This window comes from Stenella coeruleoalba (genome assembly GCF_951394435.1).
Source record: "Stenella coeruleoalba genome assembly, chromosome: 7".
Classification (NCBI taxonomy): Eukaryota; Metazoa; Chordata; class Mammalia; order Artiodactyla; family Delphinidae; genus Stenella; species Stenella coeruleoalba.
This window is the reverse complement of record NC_137153.1, coordinates 114,634,058-114,661,361: the sequence shown is the minus strand read 5'-3', so window position 1 is coordinate 114,661,361 and position 27,304 is coordinate 114,634,058. Positions and strand designations below refer to the sequence as shown.

The 27,304-nt window shown below is 43.8% G+C and overlaps 1 protein-coding gene across 1 annotated transcript in view; it reads right to left on the bottom strand.

Moving 5' to 3' along the window:
• Positions 1–27,304, bottom strand: part of GARNL3 (GTPase activating Rap/RanGAP domain like 3) — a 152,508-nt gene that overhangs the window by 38,631 nt on the left and 86,573 nt on the right. Inside the window, exons 7-13 of the mRNA XM_079927851.1 lie at positions 19,386–19,450; positions 16,681–16,744; positions 14,844–14,870; positions 8,897–8,972; positions 8,122–8,220; positions 6,961–7,064; positions 232–340 (exon numbers count right to left, since the gene is read on the bottom strand). Of these exons, the coding sequence (XP_079783977.1) occupies positions 232–340; positions 6,961–7,064; positions 8,122–8,220; positions 8,897–8,972; positions 14,844–14,870; positions 16,681–16,744; positions 19,386–19,450 (544 nt within the window). The remainder of the gene's footprint in view (positions 1–231; positions 341–6,960; positions 7,065–8,121; positions 8,221–8,896; positions 8,973–14,843; positions 14,871–16,680; positions 16,745–19,385; positions 19,451–27,304) is intronic.

Below are 27,304 nucleotides of genomic sequence, written 5' to 3'. Positions count from 1 at the left end.
AAAGGGAAGATAGTTCCAAAGTCAAGAATTCTCTGAGAATGCGTCCATCCATTACTGCAATGGATGGAGAGAGAAGAGGGAAAAATACAACACAGTGGGTCTAAGAATCTAGCAACGCAAAACAACCACAACATGCCAGTCAACCGTAACATTTGGTTTGAGGGTCATTTTAAGTCCAGTGAGGCTGACCAACAGCTTGCTAGTGGGAGGGTTCACACAGGCTCAGGATACGTGTAAAGTGGGAGCGGATCATGGAAGGCTTGAAGGCAGGAGAAGGCTCCTCCCCTTCCTGGAACACGATGGTGACGATGTCATTTCCAATGTGGCGCTTCCTTTCTACCTGGACGCAAACATACAACACGTCCCTTGAGAAGTTTGCTCACACACGATACATTCACAGAGTTAAAGCACTAACTCGGCACGACAAACCCCAACGCTCACAGAGCCCGGAGCTTCAGTATCTTTGTCTCCTTGCCTCCCAAATTTCACCAGCCCATCTCCTGGCTTCCCTAGCCATCTCCTCCCCTCCTCTCCCAATTCAGGCCTGCATTTCCTCTTGACTACCCTCCCTCAGGAGCCTCCTTAACAGCCTCCTCGCCTCCGTTCTCTCCCACTTTACTGCTCTGATTGGGTTCACCTTCACTCCTGCCTCATCTCCTTAGTCTGACATTCAAGGCCACCAGACCAGAGGCATTGCATCAGAATTCCCTAGGGACGGGGCTCAAACATGTATATTTAAAAATATAAATAAATGCCTTCGCTAGTTCTGAAGCATATACTTGGCGAGAACAATGGCCCTACCTAATCTGATCCCAGCTGACCTTTCCAAAATGATCTCCTAGACCTGTGGTCAGTGAATCTTTTCTGTACAGGCCCAGACAGTAAATATTTTTGGGTTTGTAGATCGTACTGTCTCTTTACAACCATGTAGCTGTGCTGTCGTGACAGAAAAGCAGCTATAGACAATATATAAATCAGCGGGCATGGCTGTGTTCCAGTAACACTTTATTTAACAAGCAGTACGCTGCATCCGGCCCATGGGCCATAGTTTGCCAACCCCTGTCCAAGACCTTTGCCTAACCGGCCAAACAGAATGAGTCACTGTACTCCATGGATCCCTTGTGTGTCCCCTATTCTATACAGTAAGCTCCCGAGAACAGGATCCCTATCTGATTCATATTAGATATTATTCTCATTTTGCAAATAAGGAAACTAAGGTTTAGAGATGTTCTAACAATTTCAATTCAATTCAGTTCAAAAAGATTTTTGGCAATTGTTGCTTTGATATGACACAAAAAGCACAGCCAATGAAAGAAAAAAATACACAAATTCGACTACATCAAAATTTAAAACTTTTGTACACTAAAGGATGCTATCAACAAAGTGAAAAGGCAGCCCAAAGAATGGGAGAAATATTTGCAAATCATATATCCAATAACATATATAAAGAGCTCCTACAACTCAACAACAAAAATACAAATAATGTGATTAAAAAATAGGCACAGTACTTGAATACACAATTCTTTAAAGAAGATATACAGATGTATAATAAACATACAAAAAGATGCTCAATATATTAATTATTAGGGAAGTGCAAATCAAAAGCACAGTTAGATACCGCTTCACACCCATTAGGATAGCTATTTTAAAAAAAGAAAATAACAAGTGTTGTTACAAATGTGGAAAAATTGGAACTTATGCATTGCTGGTGGGAAAGTAAAATATAGCCACTGCTGTGGAAAATGTTATGGTGGTTCCTCAAAAAACTAAACATAGAATTACCATGTGATCCAGCAATTCCACTTCTGGGTATATACTCCAAAAATTGAAAGCAGGGACTCAAATAAATATTTGTACACCAATGTTCTTAGTGGAAGTATTCATAATAGCCAAAAGGTGGAAATAACCCAAACATCCACCAGTGGATGAATGGATAAAGAAAATGTGGTATAAACATACAATGGAATATTATTCAACCTTAAAAAGGAAGGAAATTCTGACACATGGTACAACATGGATGAGCCTTGAGGACACTGTGCTCAGTGAAATAAGCCAGACACAAAGGGAAATGTTGTTTGATTCCACTTATATGAGATTCCTAGAATGGTCAAATTCATAAAGACAGAGAGGAGGATGGTGGTTGCCAGGGGCTGGGGGAGGGAGAAATGTAGATTTATTGATTAATGGGTACAGAGTTTCAGTTTGGGAAGATGATAAAGTTCTGGAGATGGATGGTGGTGATGACTGCACAACACTGTACTTAATGTAATTAATGCCACTGAACTGTACACTTAAAAGTGGTTAAAATTGTAAATTTTATGTTAAAATAAAAATAAGTAATTTTTGATGTATCAGCTGATGAGTGGATAAACAAAATGTGGTAGGTATCTAAAAAATGGGAAATTATTCAGCAATAAAAAGAGATGAGATACAGATACAGGCTACAGCATGGATGAAACTTGAAAACATGCTAAGTGCAAGAAGCTAGTTACAAAAGACCACATATTATGTGATTTCATTTATACGAAGTGTCCAGAATAAGCAAATCAAGAGAGAAAGCAGACTGATAGTTACCAGAGACTGGGCAGTGGTGGAGTGGGGAGGGATGGCTAAGAGAGGGGTTTCTCTTTGGGGTAAGAAAATATTCTAGAATTGACCCTGGTGATAGTTGAATAACCTTGTGAACATACTGAAGTGGGCAAATTGTATGGTATATGAATACTATCTCAATAAAGCTTATATATATATATATTTTATTATTTTTTTAAGATTAATTAATTAATTTTTATACAGCAGGTTCTCATTAGTTATCTATTTTATACATATTAGTGTATATATGTCAATCCCAATCTCGCAATTCATCCCACCACCGCCCCCCCGCCTTCCCCGCTTTCTCCCCATGGTGTCCGTACGTTTGTTTTCTACATCTGTGTCTCTATTTCTGCCTTGCAAACTGGTTCATCTGTACCATTTTTCTAGATTCCACATATATGCATTAATATACAATATTTGTTTTTCTCTTTCTGACTTACTTCCCTCTGTATGACAGTCTCTAGGTCCATCCACATCTCTACAAATGATCCAGTTTCATTCCTTTTTATGGCTGAGTAATATTCCATTGAATATACGTACCACATCTTCTTTATCCATTAGTTATAGTAAATATAACAAACAAGTGTACTAAATAATACACATAACGTTAGGCGGTAACACGTGCAATGGAGGAAAGAGAGCCACGCAGGGGCCTGGGGGCGCTGGGAGAGGGTGGGTTGCAGCTTTAAATTCAGCCAGGGGTTCAGTTTAACAGCTGACATTTGGGTAGATCTGGGGGCAGTGAGTGAGTCAGCCACAGTATACCTGGTAGGAGAGAGTTCTAGGCAGAAAGAAGGGCAACGCCAAGACCATGACATGGGACAGTATCTGGTGACCCTGGGGAACAGGAAAGGAAGCCAATATGACTGGGAGGGAGGAAATAAGAAGAGTAGTGGGCGATGGGACCAGAGAAGGAACAGAGGTCACGCAGAGCCTTGCAGGCCACTCTAAGGATATGGCTTTGACTCTGAGTGAAGCAGGAGCCACTGTTTAGGAAGAGACTGACGTGCATTTTAAAGGATCACTCTGGCTGGAGGACTGAGAAACAGTCTATCAGGCACCAGGGTAAAAGCAGGGAGGCCAGAGAGGAAGCTACTGCAATAATCCAACAAGAGGTGATGGGACTCAGAGCTGTGTGGTAACAGAATTGTGAGGAGAGGTTAGGTGTCAGCTGAAGGTCGAGCCAACAGGATTTCCTGACAAATTGAAAATGGGATGAGACAGAGAGGGGTCAAGAATGACTCCAGAGTCATTTTGCCCCAGAAACTGGAAGAACAGAATAGCCATCAACAGAGATAAGAAAGACTGCAGGAGGAACAGGTCTGGAGGAGAGTTGGAGTTCAGCTTTGGAAAGACTAGGTCTGAGATGTTGAGCCCAGGGGAGGTGTCGAGAACGCTGCATATCTGGTCTGGAGTTCCCGCGAGGGTTGGCTGGAGCTGTAAGTTTGAGTGTCAGTGGCATATAAAAGCTATTCAGAACCATAAGACTGGAGGAGATCATAAAGGGATGAATGAGTGTAGAAAGAGAAGGGAGCCGAGAACTGAGCCCTGGGGCTGGCGGCACACACGGGGTGTCCAAGATCATAGAGCTAGCTCGTGGCGGAGCTAGGGCTTGGCCCAGATCCGGCTGATCACAGAGCCTGTGCTTTCATCTGGTCCTAGGTGCTGCTGTCGGGGTCTGGAATGCTGGGAGACTGGATGTTAGGGGTGCAGACATCACGGGACGTTAGGAAGAAGATGAGTCTCAGACAGCCAAATAACTACACCCCCTCCCCTGCCTGCATTGTGGTTTGGTCTGGTGATGGAGGAGAGAGATGAAGGAGTTAATTGTAATACCAGAACCTACAAAATCTTTGTGAAAGCTTGTTTCTTTACATCAGATTTGGGAATGTGGCTTGGACTGTTCCACTAGCATTCTAGATGCTAGGAGGTCAAAAAGCCACCAAGATTATATGAGCCACATTGGCCTCTGACTTTTTTTTTTTTTTTTTTTTTTTTTTTTGCGGTATGCGGGCCTCTCACCATTGTGGCCTGTCCCGTTGCGGAGCACAGGCTCCGGACGCGCAGGCTCAGCGGCCATGGCTCACGGGCCCAGCCGCTCCGCGGCATGTGGGATCTTCCCGGACCGGGGCACGAACCCGTGTCCCCTGCATCGGCAGGCGGACTCTCAACCACTGCGCCACCAGGGAAGCCCTGGCCTCTGACTTTTGACCATTACCCTAGGCCCCCAAGACACCATGACAGGTTCAGAAGGAGGCTTGCAGTTAGTGGTCCTTCTCTGCTCTCCCACAATCAGGCACCAATAAGGTTCACTGTCACTGTGCATTTCTTTGACTCTTCCCACCTGCTTTATCTTCCTGGTAATAGAGACAAGTTTTCTACTTGTGATTTTCTTCATATCTACTGATGCTGGGCAAGTGGAGGACACTAGCACTACCCATGGAGCTGGCCAGGATGTTGAGCACACCAGAGTCCATCTGGGAATATTTCAGTTCTCCTGGTAAATGCGTTACGTCTTAATATGCTAACAGCCCCCTCAAAAAGATAAGATTAACGACTTAGGACTTCCCTGGTGGTGCAATGCTTAAGAATCTGCCTGCCAGTGCAGGGGACACGGGTTTGAGCCCTGGCCTGGGAAGATCCCACATGCAGCAGAGCAACAAAGCCCATGCGCCACAACTACTGAGCCTGCGCTCTAGAGCCTGTGAGCCACAACTACTGAGCCAGCGTGCCACAACTACTGAAGGCTGCGCGCCTATAGCCTGTGCTCCGCAACAAGAGAAGCCACTGCAATGAGAAGCCCACATGCCGCAACGAAAAGTAGGCCCAGCTCGCCGCAACTAGAGAAAGCCCGTGCACAGCAACGAGGACCCAACACAGCCAAAAACAAATTAAATTAAAAGAAAAAAGATTAAAGACTTGGGTTGGGTGAAGGTTGAACTGTCACATTGCTTCCTCCTGTCTCTGGCTAATGCCCTTATCTGTCACAGGACGTGGGCAATGTTGGTGAATGTACAGGGCTGAAAATGTCGGACAGAGTTGGGGGAGGAGGAGGATTGTAAAATACTTCAGTGGAAGTTTTTCGCTATTATTGTTGAGATGTAAGAGGTCAACACAATTCATGACGATTGGGAAGGCCAGCTTGGTTTCTCTTCTCCATGTGATCCCAAGATCCTAAGAGCTTCAGCTCCTAAGAGGTAGAGACAGCCTGGTAGCACTAACATAGGTCACCTCAACCACACGAGGGAAGACGCCTTGCAGAAAGTAACTCTTAGCCACTTAAGCAGGTTTCCTGGGCTGAGGCACTTCCTGCTTCCGCCTGTCCTTTACAAGTTAGCCTTCTAAAATCAGAACAAGCTTAAAACCTCCAATGGGTCTCCACTGCCTATAAGACAATTCACTAGCTCCTTATTCCAGGCCCCAAACCACCAGACAGAACGAGCTCTTCCTGACCTCCCCTCACCCCCCACTATGTCCCCAAAGCACCGCTATGTTTCAAGACAACACCGCCGTGTTTTAGCCCAATGATCTGCATTGTGTCTTTCCCCCTCACTGAAGTCTTACTGAAATATGGATTATAAGTGTTCAGAAAAAAGCCCCTTTAGCCCATCACATACCCTCTCTAGGTTCGTATTTTTCACAAATCTTTGCTGAATAACTGTCCATTCATGTTGGTGATATTTACTTATACAGATGCCTTCAGTGTGTAAAAAAAGGGACAAGAATCTAATAAAAAGGTAAATGGAACCCCCCAAATCCTTCAAAAACCAGCAGCATGTATCACTGTTATATCTAGATTTCATCGAACTGGCAAGTTTTCTCCTGGAAGTGGCTAATCTCTGGGGTGGGTGAGGAGTGTTCTCAGGTAGCTTTTTCCCCGACAGGGCACAGGCCATGTAGATGCTCAGTGTTAACCTCCTGCACTAACCTGAAAAAACACTTGCAACCATTCCTCAGGAAACATAGTGTTACATCTTGGAAAAATCTCATTCTGACAAGACACAAGGCACATGGACAGAAGTCACAGAGAAGAGGCCACGTATATGCAAGATAGTCCCTCAGGAGTGTAGAAAACCACACTCACACAAAGGCGCACACACACACACACACACACACACACACACACATCCACACAGACGTGTACATGCACCACTGCCTCTGATCCTTTATTTCCTGATCAGTGAGGGTAGTTCTTCCTACAGCTTGTTGAAAGTTCAAATAAACAGACTGTAACAACATCCCCAAAACTGGTGCCTGAAGTTCAGCTCATGTATTAACATCCGTAGTCTCTAATTCTATGAAGTCATAGCTATGCTTTCTCCACACTGAGGTCACTGACTATTGAATGGTTTGCGTGTTCACACGTACCTGCTGTTTGTTCTCTTTGGAATATGGCAACATGGTGGAAACATGAAACATGATCTCATGCCCTTGGTAGATGGTATAAACAGAATGCATCCCTGTGGTGTCATCTGTAAAATACAATATACATTAGTGAGCACAGAGAATTCTGAGGCCATAAGGAAACAGTCTTTACTTGCAGACTAGAGGAATACAGCACAGTTAGTACATCCCAAAGACCCTATGATTATCCACCTGAGTGGAAGCAACAGTATGGAACCCCCTCCAACTGATGCAAGGCTCCTGCCCACACGGGGGGGACCTCTTCACCCCCGTCTAAGCTCGCTTGCTGTCTGATTCATGCCTTGCCTTGGAGCAGAGGAGATCATGAGAAGTCTGGGCTCAAAAGGAGAGTATGTTACAATTCCTTGCCTTCTAGTACTGCTGGTGTTCAGGACAAAATGAACACAAGATGACATACACACAGCTATCATGTCCATAAAACAAAAGGAACTATATCCCTGGCAGCATTGTATAGTGATTCAAAGCATGTGCTTTGGAATTAGACTTGGGTTCGAGTTCTCATTAGCTATGTTCCTTTTGACACATTACCTTGCCTTCGCTGAGCCTCAGTTTCTTAATTTGAAAATGGGGATGAAAACAGTGTCTAACTGCTAGGGATGTCTATCAGATCACACTGGGAAAGGGCAGTGAGGATGATGGACTTGCAGGGCCTCCAGGAGTCACCACAGGCACACAGAGCTCGTCAGGGGGGCAGGAGCAGGGGGGAGCTGAGGCCTGACAACTGGGACCGAATACTTCATCCCTGCATCTGCCAGTTAAGTTACTCACAGGGCAGCTCTCACAAATCGCCTAACCTTTCTGTATTCAGAATCGGTGACACGACTCCAACGTGAGCGAGACGGGGCCCCCAGAGGGTCAGGGTACCTGATTTGAAGCCTATCGAATTTAGGCTAAATGAGCCTCATGTCACCTGCCTGGCTTACATTAAGGACTGGCCATGAAGAGCAAATAAAATGACAGAAGTAAAAGTACAGGAAAAAAACTAGAAATGCTGTACAGTTATGAGATAGCGTACCCCACCTTGGGTATAAATTCAAATTCAGATGAGGCTGACTAACAAATGTTATACAAATCACAGCAGAATGGATCAGGAGGCAACCTTACTTTTGGTGTCCAGACCTCCACGGTAGCCTGTCCAGCCCTTGAGAGTGATTGTGTCACCCAGGAGATTTAAAAATTTTTGAAAAGCGTCACTTCCGATTTCTGTAAGAAGAGGTCAAATGTGAAGAAAGTACAGTGTCCACAAGTCCCCGTTTTCTAACTATGCAGTGAAATCCCTTGAAAATTAACTAGGCTCCGCCGACATGTGCAGCAGGCAAACAGAATGAGAAGTCGTGCTTCCCTCTTCTCGGAGACTGTACAGGAGGGTCACAGTTCCCAGAATCCGAGGAAAGGAAAACTACAGAATTAGACTAACCAAGCTGAGCGCTGCCAGACTGGGGTCACAAGGGTCTAGTGTTGCAAAATGAAAACATCCTTACTGCTCCCATTGATAAGAAACAGGTCCTTAATATGAAAAGTGTGAAATAACAGGAAATAGGACCATTTTGTAATTCTCTCAAGCATAAAAATCCCAGAGAAAAGTCGCCTCTTTGCTCCTGAGATTATGTAGAATGAAATTCTTCAAATCCCCATGTAATTTTCTAGTTAGACTGTATCCCTGGTGCCAGTAATTCGGTGACCAATAAATATTTGCCAGATGAAGGAAACTGGGCAACTTCTTTCCTATAAAATTTACCCTGAAAATTCACCCTTCAACTTCATAAAACTACTGGCTGTTTCTTTGCATTAAAAACTCCAACGCAACAGGCAAGTTCAGCTGGGATCATCTAAATTGCAATGAGGCGGGGCCGGGTGTCAGAAGAAAGGAGACACTCACCATTGCTGAACATGTCATCATCTGTGAGCTGCCCATCTTTGGCAAAAAGAACCCCAAACTTGAAATTCACAGAGCCCTTACAATGAAACAACAAAAGGTGCTGAATTTAGTTTTCTCATCAAAGCATACACAGTTAAGAGACGTGCTAGTCGTTATTCAGGAATACTACAGTGACCTGAATGACTACTTGGTGGATTACTTCCTCCCCTCCACCTCAATTTTGACCAATATTAACAACAATCATTCCTTGATTTTTATAGCTTACAGAGGAAACTGTGCTTTTCTGTGAGTTCATTTGAAATGTCACTACTAATAGCGTCTGCAGGATGCCAGGTCCATTGTGCAGCAAAACAGTGCTCAAAATAAATAGCCCACAGGAACTCACAGGACTGGCACCATCCTCTGATCAGCCCAGCAGCAGCAGTCTGGAACCTGGAGAGCTCAGTGTAATTCAAAATTTAACACAACAATCTGAGGCTGATATCTCGAGGACTCCTTTAGAAATAGAAACGGAAACTGTAGGCAACGTATTCTAAAAGCTCAGTTGCCCCAATTCCTAAAGCTATTTAATCTCAAGAAGTCATAAAACAGATGTGGGGAGAAAAAGGCAATCAAGAAGTAGTTAGTACAAATGTTCAGTCTACTATCCTCAACTTTAAATGCTGGGTTAAAATCAGACTCTGTGGGAATGATAAATACCAAATGCAAGATAACAGCTTCCACAGGGAAGAGAGAGGAATGGGATCAGGGAGCTCAACTGTATTTTTAATATATATATTTTTTCTTAAATTGGGTAATAGGGTTATAGGTCTTCATTATATTGTTGTCTATACATTTTTGTGTTCCTGAAGTATTTCATAATTTTAAAAAATCTGAGGTTGGAAAAGAATCAACCCTTGCAAGGCTGTTTGATGGGGGAATTCTCAGGGGTCAGTTAAGGGGCAAAGAACAAAGGTGCTTAAAACATTGCCAGTGGGTCAGAGTGGGGAATCAAGGCAGAATGCCTGAATTCAGGACAGCTGGATCTGGGAGAATTAAGACTGAAAATCCAAAGGTCTACGGCTATACTTCTAAACATTCTTCTGCCCCCGATACACCTGAGGGACAGATGCATACCCATCAGTAGTAGTAATTTTCTATCTAGTGGTTTCCTCTACGGAGTGAGGAAGAGGGAGGCGGCTCCCAGGCTGTTCCCTCCACCCGGGGCTCCTCCACAGCTCCTTCTACAGAAGCTCTTGCCCACCATGCGGGTCTCAACTCAAACGTCAATTTCCAGAGAGGCCTTCCCTGATCTCCCAACACACTCCCGCATTGTTATTCTCCGTCCCGGCAGCTTATTTATTTTCTTAATAGCACTATTCACACTCTGTAATGCTTTTTATTGAGCTTGCATATTTGTCCGTTTCTCCCACTAGAACTTAAGTCCTGTGAAGGAGGGAAGGTACACATCTTATTTTCCGTGGAATCTCCAGGACCCACCACTGTGCTGGGTATATTGGAGAGGGTTAATAAATATTCATGGCATAATTGTATGCGTAATAAATGAGAAAAGAAACACAAGTGGTCAGATACAACTTATTTTTCACAAGCTGCTTCCAAATGATCACCTCTTCATCACAAACACGTTTTTGGTAAATTTCTTGGGATTTTGTCAAGGATTTCACTTCAGGGTTCTAGGATTTTTGTAGCTCTTCTTTCTCTCCCTTGGGAATGTGACAGCAATCACATGTCTCTGAGACTCTGGCACCGCTTCCACTCTCAGTGGTCCCTTAACAAGCACCTACAGTAGTCTGGGGTCTGACAGATGACCCTCTTAGAATAACAGTGCAGAGACTAAAGCAGTGGTTCTCAAACTTGACCAGGCATCAGTATCACCTGGAAGGCTTGTTAAACTAAAGATTGCTGGCCCCATTCCCAGGGTCTCCAATTCCACAGGTCTGGGGTAGGGTCCAAGAATTTGTATTTCTGATAAGTCCACAGGTGACATTTATGCTGCTGGCCCAGGGGCCCCACTTTGAGAACCACAGGACTAGAGGAACCAGCCAGCAGACGGTCAGGAGGCCCAGGATCAGGTCCAGCTGAGCTGACAGCTAGCAAGCCAAGGGCAGAAAGACTGGGTCAGTGACTGGAACGATGAGCCATGAGCCATGAACTAACAGCCTGTTCGAACCAGAAGGGACCCTCTGGTCCACTGAATCCATAGCTTTCATTTTACAGAAAGGACAACTGAAGCCCAGGGAAGACGAGACTTGCTCAAGGCTGGTACTAAGTGGATGGCAGGACTGGGGCTGGAAGTCGGGTCTCCTGACTTTCAGTCCAGTGCTCTTTCCAACGCAGTGGCAGAGTCTTCTCAGGATGGTTTTGAGTTGAGTGAAGCTAAGAGTTACAAGCAGAAATGGGACCCTCTGCTGCCTGATCACTGGCTGAAGCTTTAAAAAGCTTTGTTGGGGCAGCTCTGTGACTGGCATCAGTACCCTTGCTGAGGGTACTCACCCACTTCAGGGGGAGGCTCCAGAAAGACTGGTGTGGCAAGGCCTTGATAAGTACTTGAAATTCCTTACGGGGTCTCATTTTGGTAATTTTGTTTCCCGGGCTTCCCAAATGATGTCAATGAATAACAGAGTTTTCTCCTATCTCCAGAAATCAGGGCATCGCTGAACAGATGCATTATAAGTTTTGAGGAGATAGTTTTTAGGAGGGGCTATTTGAGGAGGGCATCATTTGATTTGGGGCTACCTGACCACCACGGGTCATATTTTAACGAAGTGTTGAGCCTAACGTCACCAGTGCTTCATGAGGCTGGCTGCCACTTGGGGGATGGGAGGGAGTGCTCAAAGTCCCGACCACACCTGGGCCCCTGGAGGGAGGTGACTGGTGGAGGGAATCTGTGGGAACTGGTTTTCTTGGAACTTCAGTCCTGCTCAGACACTCACCATAGAGATGAGGTCATATTTGTAATGCCTACTTGTATGGGACTTAAAATTTTTAAGTTCTAAATTTCCTGAGACAAAACTCAACATGATTATAACCAACGTATAGTCACATTCTTGGGAATTAATAGTATGCGAGGAATTATATTTCTTCTGAAGAAAGTGAAGTATACGGGGGAGACTAACGTCCCATTGATTCCAGAAGACTCTTTTGGAATCAAGAAATGATGTCCTGATTCAAAACTGGACGCCCCCGGTTCCTTGTTACTCTTATTTAGGCAATGTCTCCATATTTCTGTGATTCACATGTTCCTACACATCTGTCACCCTCTCCACGTGTGTTTACTTGGGATGCCATGTTCTCTCCTGGCAGGGGCAGGGGGCGCTCTCTACACAGTGGACAAATAAAACTTGGGTTTCAGGACACCAAACAACACTTTACCAAATAGCTAACCTTTCAGAAACATCACTAGTATTGTTTACTAATTTTTTCCCTGCCCATCTTTGCAGCTGATTATCGCTATAATTGGGTGGAATTGAGATAAAGTCAAGAAGCTGGCAGGATTAGAGAAGAGTGCATTGGCCACACAGCTCTCACAGAAGCTCTGAAGGATGCTGGCCACTGCTCACACCTCTTCAGGTACATTGTCATGAGTGCTCTTGTTGCTTCTAGCAAATATCCCCTTAGTAAGGAAAAAACTGAGAAATAAAGAGATCAGCTACTCCTTTTTCAAAATTTGGGAGATCCAAAGAAAAGTGTGAGAGGATATACACCAAACAGCAAACAGTGGTTCTTCAAGGGAGGGTGGAAGTGGCGAAGTGGGGGAGCTTTCATGTTTTCCATTGATAAATTTCTGTACTGTTTGTCACAACGGGCAGGTGCATGCACTCTTGGGCGCTCAATAAATATTTGTGAATTAGCGAGTACAGTCATTTTGAGACATAAAAACTATATATAGTATAATCCTAATTTTATATAAAATATAACAAACATATATCAAAATGTGATACTATACGAATACTAGTTTCCTCTGTGATTGTAGGTGATATTTTCTTTATGCCTTTCGTGCATTTCTGTATTCTTCAAATGTTTGTCAGAAATGTGTATGACTTTTATTTTTTGCCTTTTACAAACTACACGTGGAGTTCATGGATTCTTTAGCAAAAAGCATGATTCATACATGGTGAATATGTAGATTAAAATGTAGATGTCTCCTTCTGCCCGCTCTCTGCCTCATCCCACCTTACACTTCCACGAACCTGCCCAAAGCAACTCCTGCCAACAGTCGGCAGTGAAACCTCTCAGCCTGCTTCCTTGCATTTACATCACCATGTTCAGGAATCAGCTGAGATGCCGTTACCTCAGAGAAACCCTCCCTGTTTGGTTAATGTATAAAACCTACCCCTGACCCCACATCACCTACCTTGTTTACTTTCCCCACAGCTATTGGGGCTGTCAACAGTACCGTGTTTATGTTTGCTTATTTACTTCCTTAGTTGGTCTTAGCCCACCAGATTGTAAACTCCATGAAGAAGGGACCTTGTCTTGTTCAGCAATCCCCAATGCCTCAAGTAGTACACGGTTCACCCACAGTCAGAGTTCAGTAAACATTTGTTGAATCAATGAATGAAGGAGAGGAATGAATGAATGAATACACATAGAAATCTGTGTTTATAAAAACAACTGGGATTATACTGTAAGTATTGCCCTGTGAATTACTTTTTTCTCAGTAAATACTATGTCATGGAAATGTTTCCATGCCAGTAATGAGGTCTACCTCATTCTTTTTAATGGCATCATAGTATTTCATAGTTCATTCAATCAATACATAATTCACTTATTCAACCAACAAATATTTACTTTGTGTCCTCTATCTGCACAGTTCTAGGCTCTGAAGATACAGCAGTGAACAAAATTGAATAAGTCCCTGCTCTCATGGTGCTTATATTCTAATGGGGGCAATAGATAAAAACTGAATAAATGAAATCCATGTGTTAAGAAGATAAGCAAAGCAGTAAGAAGGGCAGTGGGTGAGAGGCAGGGTGTGCTATCTTAAACAGGTGACCAGGGAAGGCCTTGCTGAGCAGAGATACTAATCAAGTGAGGGTGTGACCCATGAGACACCTGGGAGGAGCATCCCTGCGGTGGGAAGAGCAGACTTCCTGAGGAGGTGGAAGAAGACGGAAGTCAGTGTGGTTAGTGCAGAGCAGAGGATGGAGAGGTGGCACCAGCCATACCACGCAGGCCCTCGTAGGGAGGACCTGGCCTGGCATGTTTGGATACTCTGTGAAAACTAGAAGAGAGGGCAAGAGAGGAAGCAGGGAAAAGAGCTGGAGAGCTGCAGAGTCCAGGCAGGAGACGGTGGGGCTGGTGTCGAGGGGCTCGAGCGGTGGTGGTGGAGACATTGAGACGTGTCCATGGAATGTGCTGATGGATTAGATGGGGGGTGTGACAGAAGGAGAGGTGTCAAGGATGTTCCCGAGTTTGGCCTGAGCAACTGGACGAATGATACTGCCATTTACCGAGAGGCACAGTGTACACACACTCCACTCATTTACTCAACTGTCGATAGATAATATTTCGGATACTTCTCTATGTTAGTTATGGACTTGGAAGACCCAGCATATTTTTTTTTAAAGTGGGACAACAGGAAGTGGAAACATGCCAATAATATGGCATCTGTAAGTAGAGTGTGCTAATGAAGCACACTAGCTTTAACTGAATGAAAACAAAACCCTAATTCCTTACCCTGATCATGAGGTTAACATTCGAATATTTCCAAGCAGATTTAAGCAACTTGATTGTTTTTCTATCTTTATGGCTAGCTGCATAGAAAATTCTGAAATACACCCGAGAAAACATGTCAGTGGAGTCTTTCAGTGAAAAGAGATTCTCTCTGTGCAAATCCACAGAGAGGTGTGCCTGGGATAAAGGGCTGTGTTCCTGGTGAAGGGGAAGCTCATTTACAAATACGGAGGCGGAGCGACACAACCAGGCATCTCGCGAGACTACTTACCTCTTGTTCTTCAAGAACCAGCAAGTCCTGTCAAATGAAGTTCGAAAAGTTATGTCCATGCTGAATGGTGGTCATTTTATGTTGACTTTCTGTGAAAGCCAAGCTTCAGTCTACTGACATTGACACCACTTTTCTCCCCTTCGAAGTGCTTAAAATATTCAAATTTAGCCCTACAGATTTTTATACAATACCTGGTCATTTAGGAAAGGCATATTATACCACAACTATCGGGAAACAAAGATGATGCACAGCAGTGGGAAGAAACACACAGATACCGAGGTTTCTCTAACCACTTAAAGCTAGCTTATCATATGCCGCTTCTGGGAAGATTTCGCCCAAGAAAAATGTTACACAGAAGGGCAGCAGAAACAGACAAATAATATTATAAAACAGCATCAGCCACCTTCCCACTTTTGGTGGAAAGATGCCTTCTTTAGAGTGCAGGTGGTTTATTTTCTGTTTACCTTTTGGATCCAGTGTTTTGTAAGAGCTCTTTTCCCTACACCGGAAGCCTGTTGCTCAAGCCTTCCTAAGGGAGATCTACAGACACCTGATGACAGCAGGGGAACTCCTGCTGGTAAGTTGCACACACACACACAGACACACACACACACACATGGATGCTCACACCCACAGAGGATGGAGGGAAAGCTCATGAATGAAAGGGAGAGTGTGAAAGTGTCTTTTATTTGGTGAAAAACAGGCATAGAGTTATGATATAAATAGGCAGAAGGTTGCTGTATCTCGTTTTCTTGTCCTGTCTCATTTTGTGGGAGAGAGAAAGCAGATAAGGATGGCCAGGCAGGGGTGACCTCTCTGGGCAGAGGGATCTGCTCAGCAGCAAGATGCAGAAGGAAGCATCCAAAAGCCTCGTGGGTTTAGGCGCCAGTGTCTGGGGGTCCAGGCTCCAAGGAGGAAGGGATTGAGTATGATAACTGGTACAAATTAAGTAATAAGGGCACACTGGTACTGAATTTATAATTCTAATTTGTTTTTAAGGTGGCTATAAGGAACTACTATTAAGCACATTATGGCTTAAAGTTGCTTAAAGTTTAACCTAACACATCCATCTTTGCCTCAGTTCCTTCTGGGGTTGAGTCAGGGTACAAATACTATTTTAAAAATTAAATTAGAACAAAAGACATGGGAATTCACAATTCTATACATTTCTGGTAAGCTAAGTTGAGAGCCAGGAACTTATTATAAAAGCTAACTGTATCGTGAAGGTATGTACACAAAGATCGCTCACGCTTCCATCCATCCTTCTCATACTGCCTGAATTATTTCCCTGAAAAGCGGATTTAAGCATGATGCTCCTTTGCTTAAAGATTCTACTGGCTCCCCGCTGTCTCCTGGATAGAGTCCAACCTGCCTCTCCAGCCTCTTCCTGTGTCACCCCACCTGGCATGCCAACTCCTCGAAGCTCAGCTCTAACACACAACTGTCACACCATTAGTGATGGCTGTGTTTATACGTTTCAAGGGGATGATTTCAAAGCGAAATTGATTGCAACTGCAAGACAAAAGTTTGGCTGACATTTTTCTGATGGACTGTTACCTAGTTTATGACTCTAAATTTTTTTTCTCCCAAGGCGGACTGCTTTCCCTTAACAGTAAGTCCTAGGACAGCTTTCGGGACATCTTCTATCCTCTGAATTTCTGAAAATGACAGACTCCCAGCCTCTATCTTAGACTGACTGCATCAGAATGTCGGGTGGGAGGTTCGCCATGATGAGAACCGCTGGTGATTCTGGTTGGGCTAAGAATCACTGATGATTTGTCAGTTCTAACACTGTGATCAAATTTATACAATTATGAAGCACAAAATTCTCTGTTACCTTTTGTATCTCAGGATGAAAAATTTCCCTGGGGCCTTTCTCGAATTTGTCCAGATTCATGGCACTGAAATAGAATGGACAGAGTGAGCCGCAGTGTGGTGGAGACTTAATAATGTGGAGCCAGTCTCAGGTCTTCAGGAAAGCTAAGTATCATCTCCTAGAAAATCACAGCTGGATTCCCTGAAGGGCCACAGGAGGTGCAAACCAACAAGGAGTGATCAATGAAGGAACATATGCGAGTAGCCAACCGCAGTGACTGCACCCTGAGCACACTCACAGAGTAAGAGAGGGAGGGGGGAATTGAGAGCATCTGTTTCAGGCAACCTTGACTAATCGCCACGATGCTTACTTTTATTTACTAAAAAAGTGATTCACTGACATTTACACAGCAATTAATGATGAAATGTAACTAAGATGACCTGACGTGTCTTTCTTCCTTTGGCAATTCCTCTCCCATTTAGGGCAAAAGGCTGTCCTTAGCAGGATTGTTCTTTTATGTTTTGCTTTGGACAAGCAACGTGAATTTCCTTGAGCTAAGTTCCCCTAGAGGTAAAACAAGGAAATTGGACTAGACGTTGTCTAAGGCCTCTTTCAGCAAGAATCCTCATATTTGTAAATGAAAGGTAAAGCTAATAGCTAATATTTACAGAGTATTTACTATATGCCAGGCATCCTGCTAAATGCTTTACATGGATTATCTCATTTAATCTCTAGGAGGCAAGTACTATTTTATCTCCATTTTAAGGATGAGTAAATTGAGGCTCAGAAGTTAAAGAAATAGTCCAGGATAACAACGCTGTGAAGTAGTGGAGCCATGATGTGAACTCAGGCTTATCTGACTCCATAGTATTTATATTTTAATTTCCTTTTCAGTTTCCAAGTTCATGATTGTAACAAACAGACATAAAGTATCTTCTTCTGGGCTTCCCTGGTGGCGCAGTTGTTGAGAAGCCACCTGCCGATGCAGGGGACACGGGTTCGTGCCCCAGTCCGGGAAGATCCCACATGCCGCGGAGCGGCTGGGCCCGTGAGCCATGGCCGCTGAGCCTACGCGTCCAGAGCCTGTGCTCCGCAACAGGAGAGGCCACAACAGCGAGAGGCCCGCATACCGCCAAAAAAAAAAAAAAAAAAATATATATATATATATATATATATATGGGTTTTTTTTTTCTTCTATTGGCAGCAACTGTAGACGTTTTAATCTTCGCATCTTTAAAAATACTCTCTTGCTGCAGCTTCCTCTGGCTATAAGTGGAGGACTGAAAAGTGAAGGCCTACTCAGACAATTAAATGAAATTACAACTCAGTGAAATCCCTGGTCTTTAAATATACAGAAGAAAGGAGCTGGAGAAACTTCATTTTAGAAGAAGAAGAAGAAAAAAGGATTCACAGAAATTTAAGCCCATATAATTCAAACTATTGCTCTCAAAGCAAGTTAAGATTTAGAAGCAGCAAGATACTTCTGTGCTCAAGAAAAAGGTTAACCTCTGCACTGATGCCCTCTTAGCTCGGGCTTCAGACTGGCCAGGAGAAAGATCATGGGGCCTGGGGAGAAGGTCTGCAATCTGAAGACGAAGTCAAGCTTGAACGTGAGATATGAAATGTTTTACTTCTTAATCCTTGGACCCTTTCATCAGCCAATTGCAATCCCTCACTGACAGTCAAGTTTGTCACTCTAACAGACATTCTGGCAAGTACGAGTCGTGGGTGGGAACATCAAAAACACCACCTCCTGCCACCACCTAGTTGCAGATAAATAAAGACTAAATCACCAGGCCACCAGGATAAGGTCTCAGACTCACACAGGATGGCATTAGTGATTGACAGCCCAAGCCCTGGCATCACACGAACCCAGGTTTAATTCCCAGCTCTGTGGTTTGCCAGCTGTGAGATCTTTGTCAAATCTCTTCAGCTCTCTGAGGCTCCGACTCCTCCTATGCGGAGTGGTGGTGGTAACAGATCTACTTTATGGAGCTGATTTAAAGATTCCCCAAGAGAATGCTTGCCACGCGTTTAGCACAGCACCTAACGAACAGAAGCTACTGTTACTATGATGTAACATCTTAGCTGGTGACAGAGCAACAGGCCGACCGACCTGCGTGGGGGCATTCCCGAGGGGAGGCTGCCACCCGACATGGGGGAGAGATGAGAGGGAGGTGGAAAGATGGGAGCACGAGAGGCAGCTGAGCACCAAGCAGCGAGCGGTTCGTTCCATTCATTTAACTTTCTGTTGGTTAAGAATAAGCACGTTCTTCTCAGAGAAGCATTTGCTGACATCTGAGTTCTATTTCAAACCAGAAAAATGAAAGGAAAAAAATTTCTTGATTTTCTTTACGAAACCAAAATATTTGCCTGCGTGCCGGAAAAAAGAAGCAGGTGACGCATGCAGAACACAAATGCTTGAGAGCAAAGCTCGGAACCAGCCGGACCTGGACTTGCGCCTCAGTCCTACTATACACAAGCAGTGTGATCTTGGCTTTGTACTTCCGGGCCCCTATTTCCTCATCCATAAAATGGGGACAATAACACTATCTGTCCTATAGGGCTGCTGTGAAGATTCAGTGAGGTAATGCATGTCGAGAGCTTAGCAAAATGTTGAGTATAACGCCAAGGTCCAAGGAAATAGCAAGCTGACATCAGAATGATCACAGGAAAAAACTCATTTATGGGCGCCAGGTGTTGGGTTTCTGCTCATTCGTACTCACCTTAAGATGGACTTCACAGAGAGCGTTTTTGTGGGGCTGTAGGGAAGGCATATTTTCTGGGTACCCTGGAAAGTCAAAACAGCAAACCAGTGAGAAGTCTGGCAATTTCCATCTCTGAGAGAGTCTTACCTGGTCATTTAAAAGAAACCCATATCCAGTCTTTCTCATTTTTCTTCATATATATACATTTTATGTTAGAAAAACTCTTACTGAGGTTCGACAGCATCTTCCACCATTCCCCCCTACGTGGCATCTACGCTTTTCTTTTCTTTTTTTTTTTTTTGCATTGGGTCTTCGTTGCTGTGCATGGGCTTTTCTCTAGTTGCGGTGAGCGGGGGCTACTCTTCGTTGCTGTGTGCAGACTTTTCATTGTGGTGGCTTCTCTTGTTATGGAGCACAGGTTCTAGGTGCGTGGGCTTCAGTAGTTGTGGCATGCAGGCTCAGTAGTTGTGGCACACGGGCTTAGTTACTCCTTGGCATGTGGGATCTTCCCGGACCAGGGATCGAACCCTTGTCCCCTGCATTGGCAGGCGGACTCTTAACCACTGTGCCACCAGAGAAGTCCCGGCATTTACGCTTTAAGCATTATTCTTCAGCGTCTGGACTGCTGGGTCCGCGCTGTCTCAGGTGCTGTGATGAGCAGATGAGCCGTCTGAACCAGAGGAGAAGGGGGTTTGGTCTCTGAGCCAAGAATTGGATCAGCCTCAAAGATCAGAAGAAGAAAACTGTCTCCACACATTCAACGGGACCCAAATGTGATTCCTCCAGGTCAAAGAGTTTTTAAACTAGAAATCACCCGATTCTTTCAGAGAAGTTTTCATAATGTGTACTTTTATATTTGTCTGTGTTTACTTATTTAAAGTCTGTTTCTTCCTCTCTGCATGAGTACCCATTGTGACCAACTCATAGGAAGTACTCAATCAATACTGGCTGAACGAAAGGGAATGAAGGAAGGATTGCCTGATGGCTCAGTCCCACGCCTGAGCACCCAGGAGAGACGAGGGCTAGTCTCTTTTACAATCTCCAAGAAAGAGACAATGCAGATTTATAATTCACAAAGGATTTATACTACATACTTATTTAGCAAAGGAGATTATGATGCAGTCCACGTATAAAATTCCCTTTCTAACTATGACTAATAATAACATCGGCAGCACAAACAGCTAGAAAAGGGAAAGGACATTCCTTGTAGGAATCAGGCAAGTTTGTTCGTGTTTTCGGGACACATCTGCAAACTCATGTGTCTGAGCCCTGACCAATGGCACGGAGTGGAGTTCCCCAAACTTTTCAAGCCCATGATCTCTTTTGGCAAACTAAACTTTCACACCCAGGGCCCTGGAGAACTGGGTATTCTCACCCCTGCTCCAGGCTGGGGATGAGTATGTCTTCCCAGTTATGTGTCAGATGTTGCACTAGGTAGAGCCCTTCTTTTGGATTCTCTACTAGCCAAGGAAATTAGGTTGAGCTTTTTCTTTTTCTTTTTTTTTGTAGTTTGCATTAAGTAGATTAAAAAAAATTTCTACATATAAATATTATGATAGGAATATGCATTTTCAAATTCCACATGACCCACCCACTGAAACCTGAGTTAGTCCTGTGGCCTTGCTTTTTCACCAGCCCCAGCTTACCTCATACTGTGGTCACCTGTGTGGGATGCCAACCCATCTAGAACAGGGTCTTGAATCTGACCTTCTTGCTTGTCTACCTTTTCTTCTCACCAAACACACCAAAGGCAGCTTTTAAGAGAAGACCGGGGCAGCTTTGGGGGGAATGTATGGAATGCGCGAGGGAGGATCAGCCCTGCCTGGGTGCTGGTATCATCGTCACAAGCTGCTGAAATGAATGTGAAACCCAGGGCTCTTGGGATTGTGGATCTGTATTTTTCACTATAAAGGGGTAAAGCTCTTCCTCCCCGTCATTTTTTTTTTTGTGGCTTTCCAGGGTTGCTGTTCTAGAAAAAACACCTTCCAGTTCTCTGTTTTCAGTGGAACCAAAAAACGCACAGGGAGAGTCAAGTACACGTGCATATCAAGCAACACTAGGTGAGCAGAGCAGGACACAGAAGTGCACGTCCACATTACCCCACTTAGCGCGCGCGCGCGTGTGTGTGTGTTTACGGACAGATGTCGAGAAGGACACTGCAGTGATTATCACTGGGTAGTTGGATTTTTTTTTTTTTTTTTGATCCTCTTCTTTTTCACTTGCTGTATTGTCTGGATGGAATTTTTACAAGTGTGAGTCATTTTTTCTCTTTGGGTTTAGAAGGAACACAGCCAGAGATGTGCAAGACAGTTTCTAGCAGGGTTTATACGTTTAGCTGTGTTTCTGTTTAATGAGAGAATGTGAGCTCACGGGCGGAGGGAGGGAGCGCTGAGTCACCTGCATTGTTGGATTCCCCACAGCCTCCAGCGCTGGCTTTGGGCCAACAGGGGCTCAATAACTGACCCTGACGCCGATGTTCTGCTTTGATGTGTTCATCTCCGCACTGCCCTTCAGTGGGCAGCAAACACCTACCCAGCCCTGCACATAATTTAGGGCCAAGAGAAGAGGCTCTGGATTTGGGCATTGGCACTTCTCAGAAGAAGGGGATTAATGCTCCTTCTGCCCACCTCATGCTGCCTCCACGGTGGTCCTGGGTCTCAATCCCACCTCCCTGACTTCTCTCACCATCCAAGAGTCATCCCCAGAAGGCTCCTGTTTCTCTTGTATTTCCTGTTCCTTCTGTCTGGAACGTCCCCCCACCCCTCCCCCTACTCTCTATGTGGCTGGTTCCCTTTCATCCTGTGGGTCTTTTTCAATGTCACCTCCTCAGGAAGCGTTCCCTGGACGATCTCACTTTGGCAGGCCTCCGTATCGTTAGTTCTCTGTCTTTGTTTCCTCCAGAGTGCTCATCACAATTTATAACGTAATACAGACAATATCTTTGGAAATTAAAATAAGTAAAACTTCCCCTTGCCTTTGCCTCACTCTTCCTGCCCCAGTACCTGGCAACTGTCCCAGGTGAGGAGGTGAAGTGACTGTTTTCTGAAGGAAGAAGATAGGACTGAGAAAATCTCTTCCAGAGGGAGGTAGCAGAAGTGCGACACGGACCCTTGCCTCGGTGGAAGGAAGGAAGAGGAAGACAGGGAAGCTAAGGGGTTAGGTGCTGGGGCCCTTGACGCCTCCGTTCCGAGGGCTGCCCTTGATAGGGGTAGGGGTGGGGAAGCACATCAAGGTAAGACCTGGAGGCACCTGGACTAGAGGCTCACTTCCCAGGCATGGCCTTCCAGAGGAGTCCTGAAGTCCAGGTAGAGCCTGTCTGAACACAGTGAGGGGCAGTAACTCAGTAGCTTCCAGCAAGGATGGCCAGCAAGATTAGAGACCCGAGCCTAAGGCGACGCTCCCACCTCCTCCCGTCTGACCCAGGGCTGAGAGAGTGCAGCACTTCCGAGAGGCTCGGTAACCGGCAGAGACCTGGGATCAGGTGAGAGCGTTCACATGTGCAGTGACTTCACTACACGGAGCAAACGGCTGGGACACGGACTTCAGGGACAGGTGCTCTTCAGTGACCCCCCCAAAAGCCGGAGGAGACCAGTTACACCTCAGTGGTTGCTTCTCCACAGCAGAAACCAGAAAGAACCCAGAGGGCCCCATGTGGATCCCAGGTCCTCCTCTCCCACCACCATGAGGCCTCAGAGACCCTCTCTTCACATACCCAAACATTTACTTCAGGAGAAACAGGGCTAGGGAACTGAAATCGGAAAGGCTGATTATTTGTCCAAAAGGGACAGAGTCATCCGAAGAGAATATTTAAGCCAGAAGAGACTGGAATACTGTAATAGGCAAACATAAGAAAAATAAGTAAAAAAAAATGGAGGGGGCCAGAAAACAGCCTTCCTGGTGCAGAAGGTAAGAGGCTTTGGACGAAGGCACCAGCCCTTCTCAGTAGGTGACTAAGGAGAAGAGATGATCATGCACTTGGGGAAAACTGGCACCCGTTCTCCAGCATTACCTTCTAAAACTGATGCTTAAACTTGCTTCAAGGACAGCCATGCTGATGGCAAGACTGACCCCAACTGCAGTGGCATGCGGAGAGGGGTAAGGCCAAAACTTGTCTGCAGGAAATAATTCACGAGTAAGACCTAACTATTTTAGATCAGATTTTTACCTTAAACCTGCTTAAAGAAAGAAAAATTTCTGAAACATAACATAGAAGTTTATATAAATAGAGGTAGCAGAGCACACTGGTTAAGTTGGACTTCAATTCATTAATTATTAATCATTTCATGAATTCATTCAACAGATATTTATCGAGCTCCTTCTATGTCCCAGGCACTGGGCTTGCTGGTGGGGATACTGAGGACAAAGCAGTTATGTCCCCTCCTTTCATGGAGCTCACAGGAAAGGGAGAGTGAAAGCATGAGTCAAAGAATTACATATAGAATTAGTTATGTACAGTGGTGACAGCTCAGCATGCAGTCCTGGGTTCTGCCTGGTCTGCCATCTCCCTCAGTCATGTCATTTAAGTTCCCTAAACTATAATAACACCTAAGCATTTGGAGGACTTACCTGGCATACAGTAAGTGCTCAATAAATGTTAGATTTTATTGTTATTACTAGCACTAGTTTTAATCATCACAAAAAGTTCCTAGCCACAGTTTATTCTGTAGTGGTTCCTGGAAATTCTTTCTGGGCTTTTTGAAGTTGCTACTTTATTGCTATATAGGTATGCATGCATGCAAATGTGTGTGTATGTATGTGTGTATAAAAAATTACTGTTCCTTATGGGGATATATGTATATGTATAGCTGATTCACTTTGTTATAAAGCAGAAACTAACATACCATTATAAAGTAATTATACTCCAATAAAGATGTTTAAAATTAAAAAAATTTAAAAAAATTTTTTTAAATTATTGTTCTTTTAAGTTTCTGCTAATTTCTTTTCCAAAAAGAGCTACATAGCAATTTTTTCCTTTTTTTTTTTTTACTGTACGCGAGCCTCTCACTGCTGTGGCCTCTCCCCTTGCGGAGCACAGGCTCCGGACGCGCAGGCTCAGCGGCCATGGCTCACGGGCCCAGCCGCTCCGCGGCACGTGGGATCTTCCCAGACCGGGGCATGAACCCATGTCCGCTGCATCGGCAGGTGGACTGTCAACCACTGCGCCACCAGGGAAGCCCTGCATGCCAGGAGAGGCCACAGCAGTGAGAGGCCCACATGCCGCAAAAAAAAAAACAAAAAAAAAAACAGCATGCAGAGAGGGCAGACAGCAGAAGCAAGAAGAACTACAATCCTGCAGGCTGTGGAACAAAAACCACATTCACAGAAAGATAGACAAGATGAAAAGGCAGAGGGCTATGTACCAGATGAAGTAACAAGATAAAACCCCAGAAAAACAACTAAATGAAGTGGAGATAGGCAACCTTCCAGAAAAGGAATTCAGAATAATGATAGTGAAGATGATCCAGGACCTTGGAAAAAGAATGGAGGCAAAGGTCGAGAGATGCAAGAAATGTTTAACAAAGACCTAGCAGAAGTAAAGAACAAACAAACAGAGATGAACAATACAATAACTGAAATGAAAACTACACTAGAAAGAATCAGTAGCAGAATAACTGAGGCAGAAGAACGCATAAGTGACCTGGAAGACAGAATGGTGGAATTCACTGCTGCGGAACAGAATAAAGAAAAAGGAATGAAAAGAAACGAATACAGCCTAAGAGACCTCTGGGACAACATTAAACGGAACAACATTCACATTATAGGGGTCCCAGAAGGAGAAGAGAGAGAGAAAGGACCTGAGAAAATACTTGAAGAGATTATAGTCAAAAACTTCCCTAACATGGGAAAGGAAATAGCCACCCAAGTCCAGGAAGCGCAGCAAATCCCATACAGGATAAACCCAAGGAGAAACATGCCAAGACACAAAGTAATCAAACTGACAAAAATTAAAGACAAAGAAAAATTATTGAAAGCAGCAAGGGAAAAACGACAAATAACATACAAGGGAACTCCCATAAGGTTAACAGCTGATTTCTCAGCAGATACTCTACAAGCCAGAGGGGAGTGGCATGATATACTTAAAGTGATGAAAGGGAAGAACCTACAACCAAGATTACTCTACCCGGCAAGGATCTCATTCAGATTCGATGGAGAAATCAAAAGCTTTACAGACAAGCAAAAGCTCAGAGAATTCAGCACCACCAAACCAGCTCTACAACAAATGCTAAAGGAACTTCTCTAAGTGGGAAACACAAGAGAAGAAAAGGACCTACAAAAACAAACCCAAAACAATTAAGAAAATGGTCACAGGAACATACATATCAATAACTACCTTAAACGTGAATGGATTAAATGCTCCAACCAAAAGACACAGGCTTGCTGAATGGATACAAAAACAAGACCCATATATATACTGTCTACAAGAGACCCACTTCAGACCTAGGGACATGTATGTAACTGAAAGGACTGAAAGTGAGGGGATGGAAAAAGATATCCCATGCAAATGGAAATCAAAAGAAAGCTGGAGTAGCCATACTCATATCAGATAAAATAGACTTTAAAATAAAGAATGTTACAAGAGACAAGGAAGACACTACATAATGATCAAGGGATCAATCCAAGAAGAAGATGTAACAATTATAAATATATATGCACCCAACATAGGAGCACCTCAATACATAAGGCAACTGCTAACAGCTATAAAAGAGGAAATTGACAGAAACACAATAATAGTGGGGGACTTTAACACCTCACTTACACCAATGGACAGATCATCCAAAATGAAATTAAATAGGGAAACAGAAGCTTTAAATGACACAACAGACCAGATAGATTTAATTGATATTTATAGGACATTCCATCCAAAAACAGCAGATTACACTTTCTTCTCAAGTGCACATGGAACATTCTCCAGGACAGATCACATCTTGGGTCACAAATCAAGCCTCAGTAAATTTAAGAAAATTGAAATTATATCAAGCATCTTTTCTGACCACAACGCTATAAGATTAGAAATGAATTACAGGGGAAAAAAACGTAAAAAACACAAACACATGGAAGCTAAACAATACGTTACTAAGTAACCAAGAGATCACTGAAGAAATCAAAGAGGAAATCAAAAAATACCTAGAGACAAATGACAATGAAAACACGATGATCCAAAACCTACGGGATGTAGCAAAAGCAGTTCTAAGAGGGAAGTTTATAGCTATACAAGCCTACCTCAAGAAACAAGAAAAATCTCAAATAAACAATCTAACCTTACACCTAAAGGAATTAGAGAAAGAAGAACAAACAAAACCCAAAGTTAGCAGAAGGAAAGAAATCAAAGAAACAGAGCAGAAATAAATGAAATAGAAACAAAGAAAACAAAGCAAAGATCAATAAAATTAAAAGCTGGTTCTTTGAGAAGATAAACAAAACTGATAAACCATTAGCCAGACTCATCAAGAAAAAGAGGGAGAGGACTCACTCAGATCAATAAAATTAGAAATGAAAAAGGGGAAGTTACAACAGACATCGCAGAAATACAAAGCATCCTAAGAGACTACTACAAGCAACTCTATGCCAATAAAATGGACAACCTGGAAGAAATGGACAAATTCTTAGAAAGGTATAAACTTCCAAGACTGAACCAGGAAGAAAAAGAAAATATGAACAGACCAATCACAAGTAATGAAATTGAAACTGTGATTAAAAATCTTCCAACAAACAAAAGTCCAGGACCAGGTGGCTTCACAGGTGAATTCTATCAAACATTTAGAGAAGAGCTAACACCCATCCTTCTCAAACTCGTCCAAAAAATTGTGGAGGAAAGAACACTACCAAACTCATTCTATGAGGCCACCATCACCCTGATACCAAAATCAGACAAAGATACTACAAAAAAACAAAATTACAGACCAATATTACTGATGAATATAGATGCAAAAATCCTC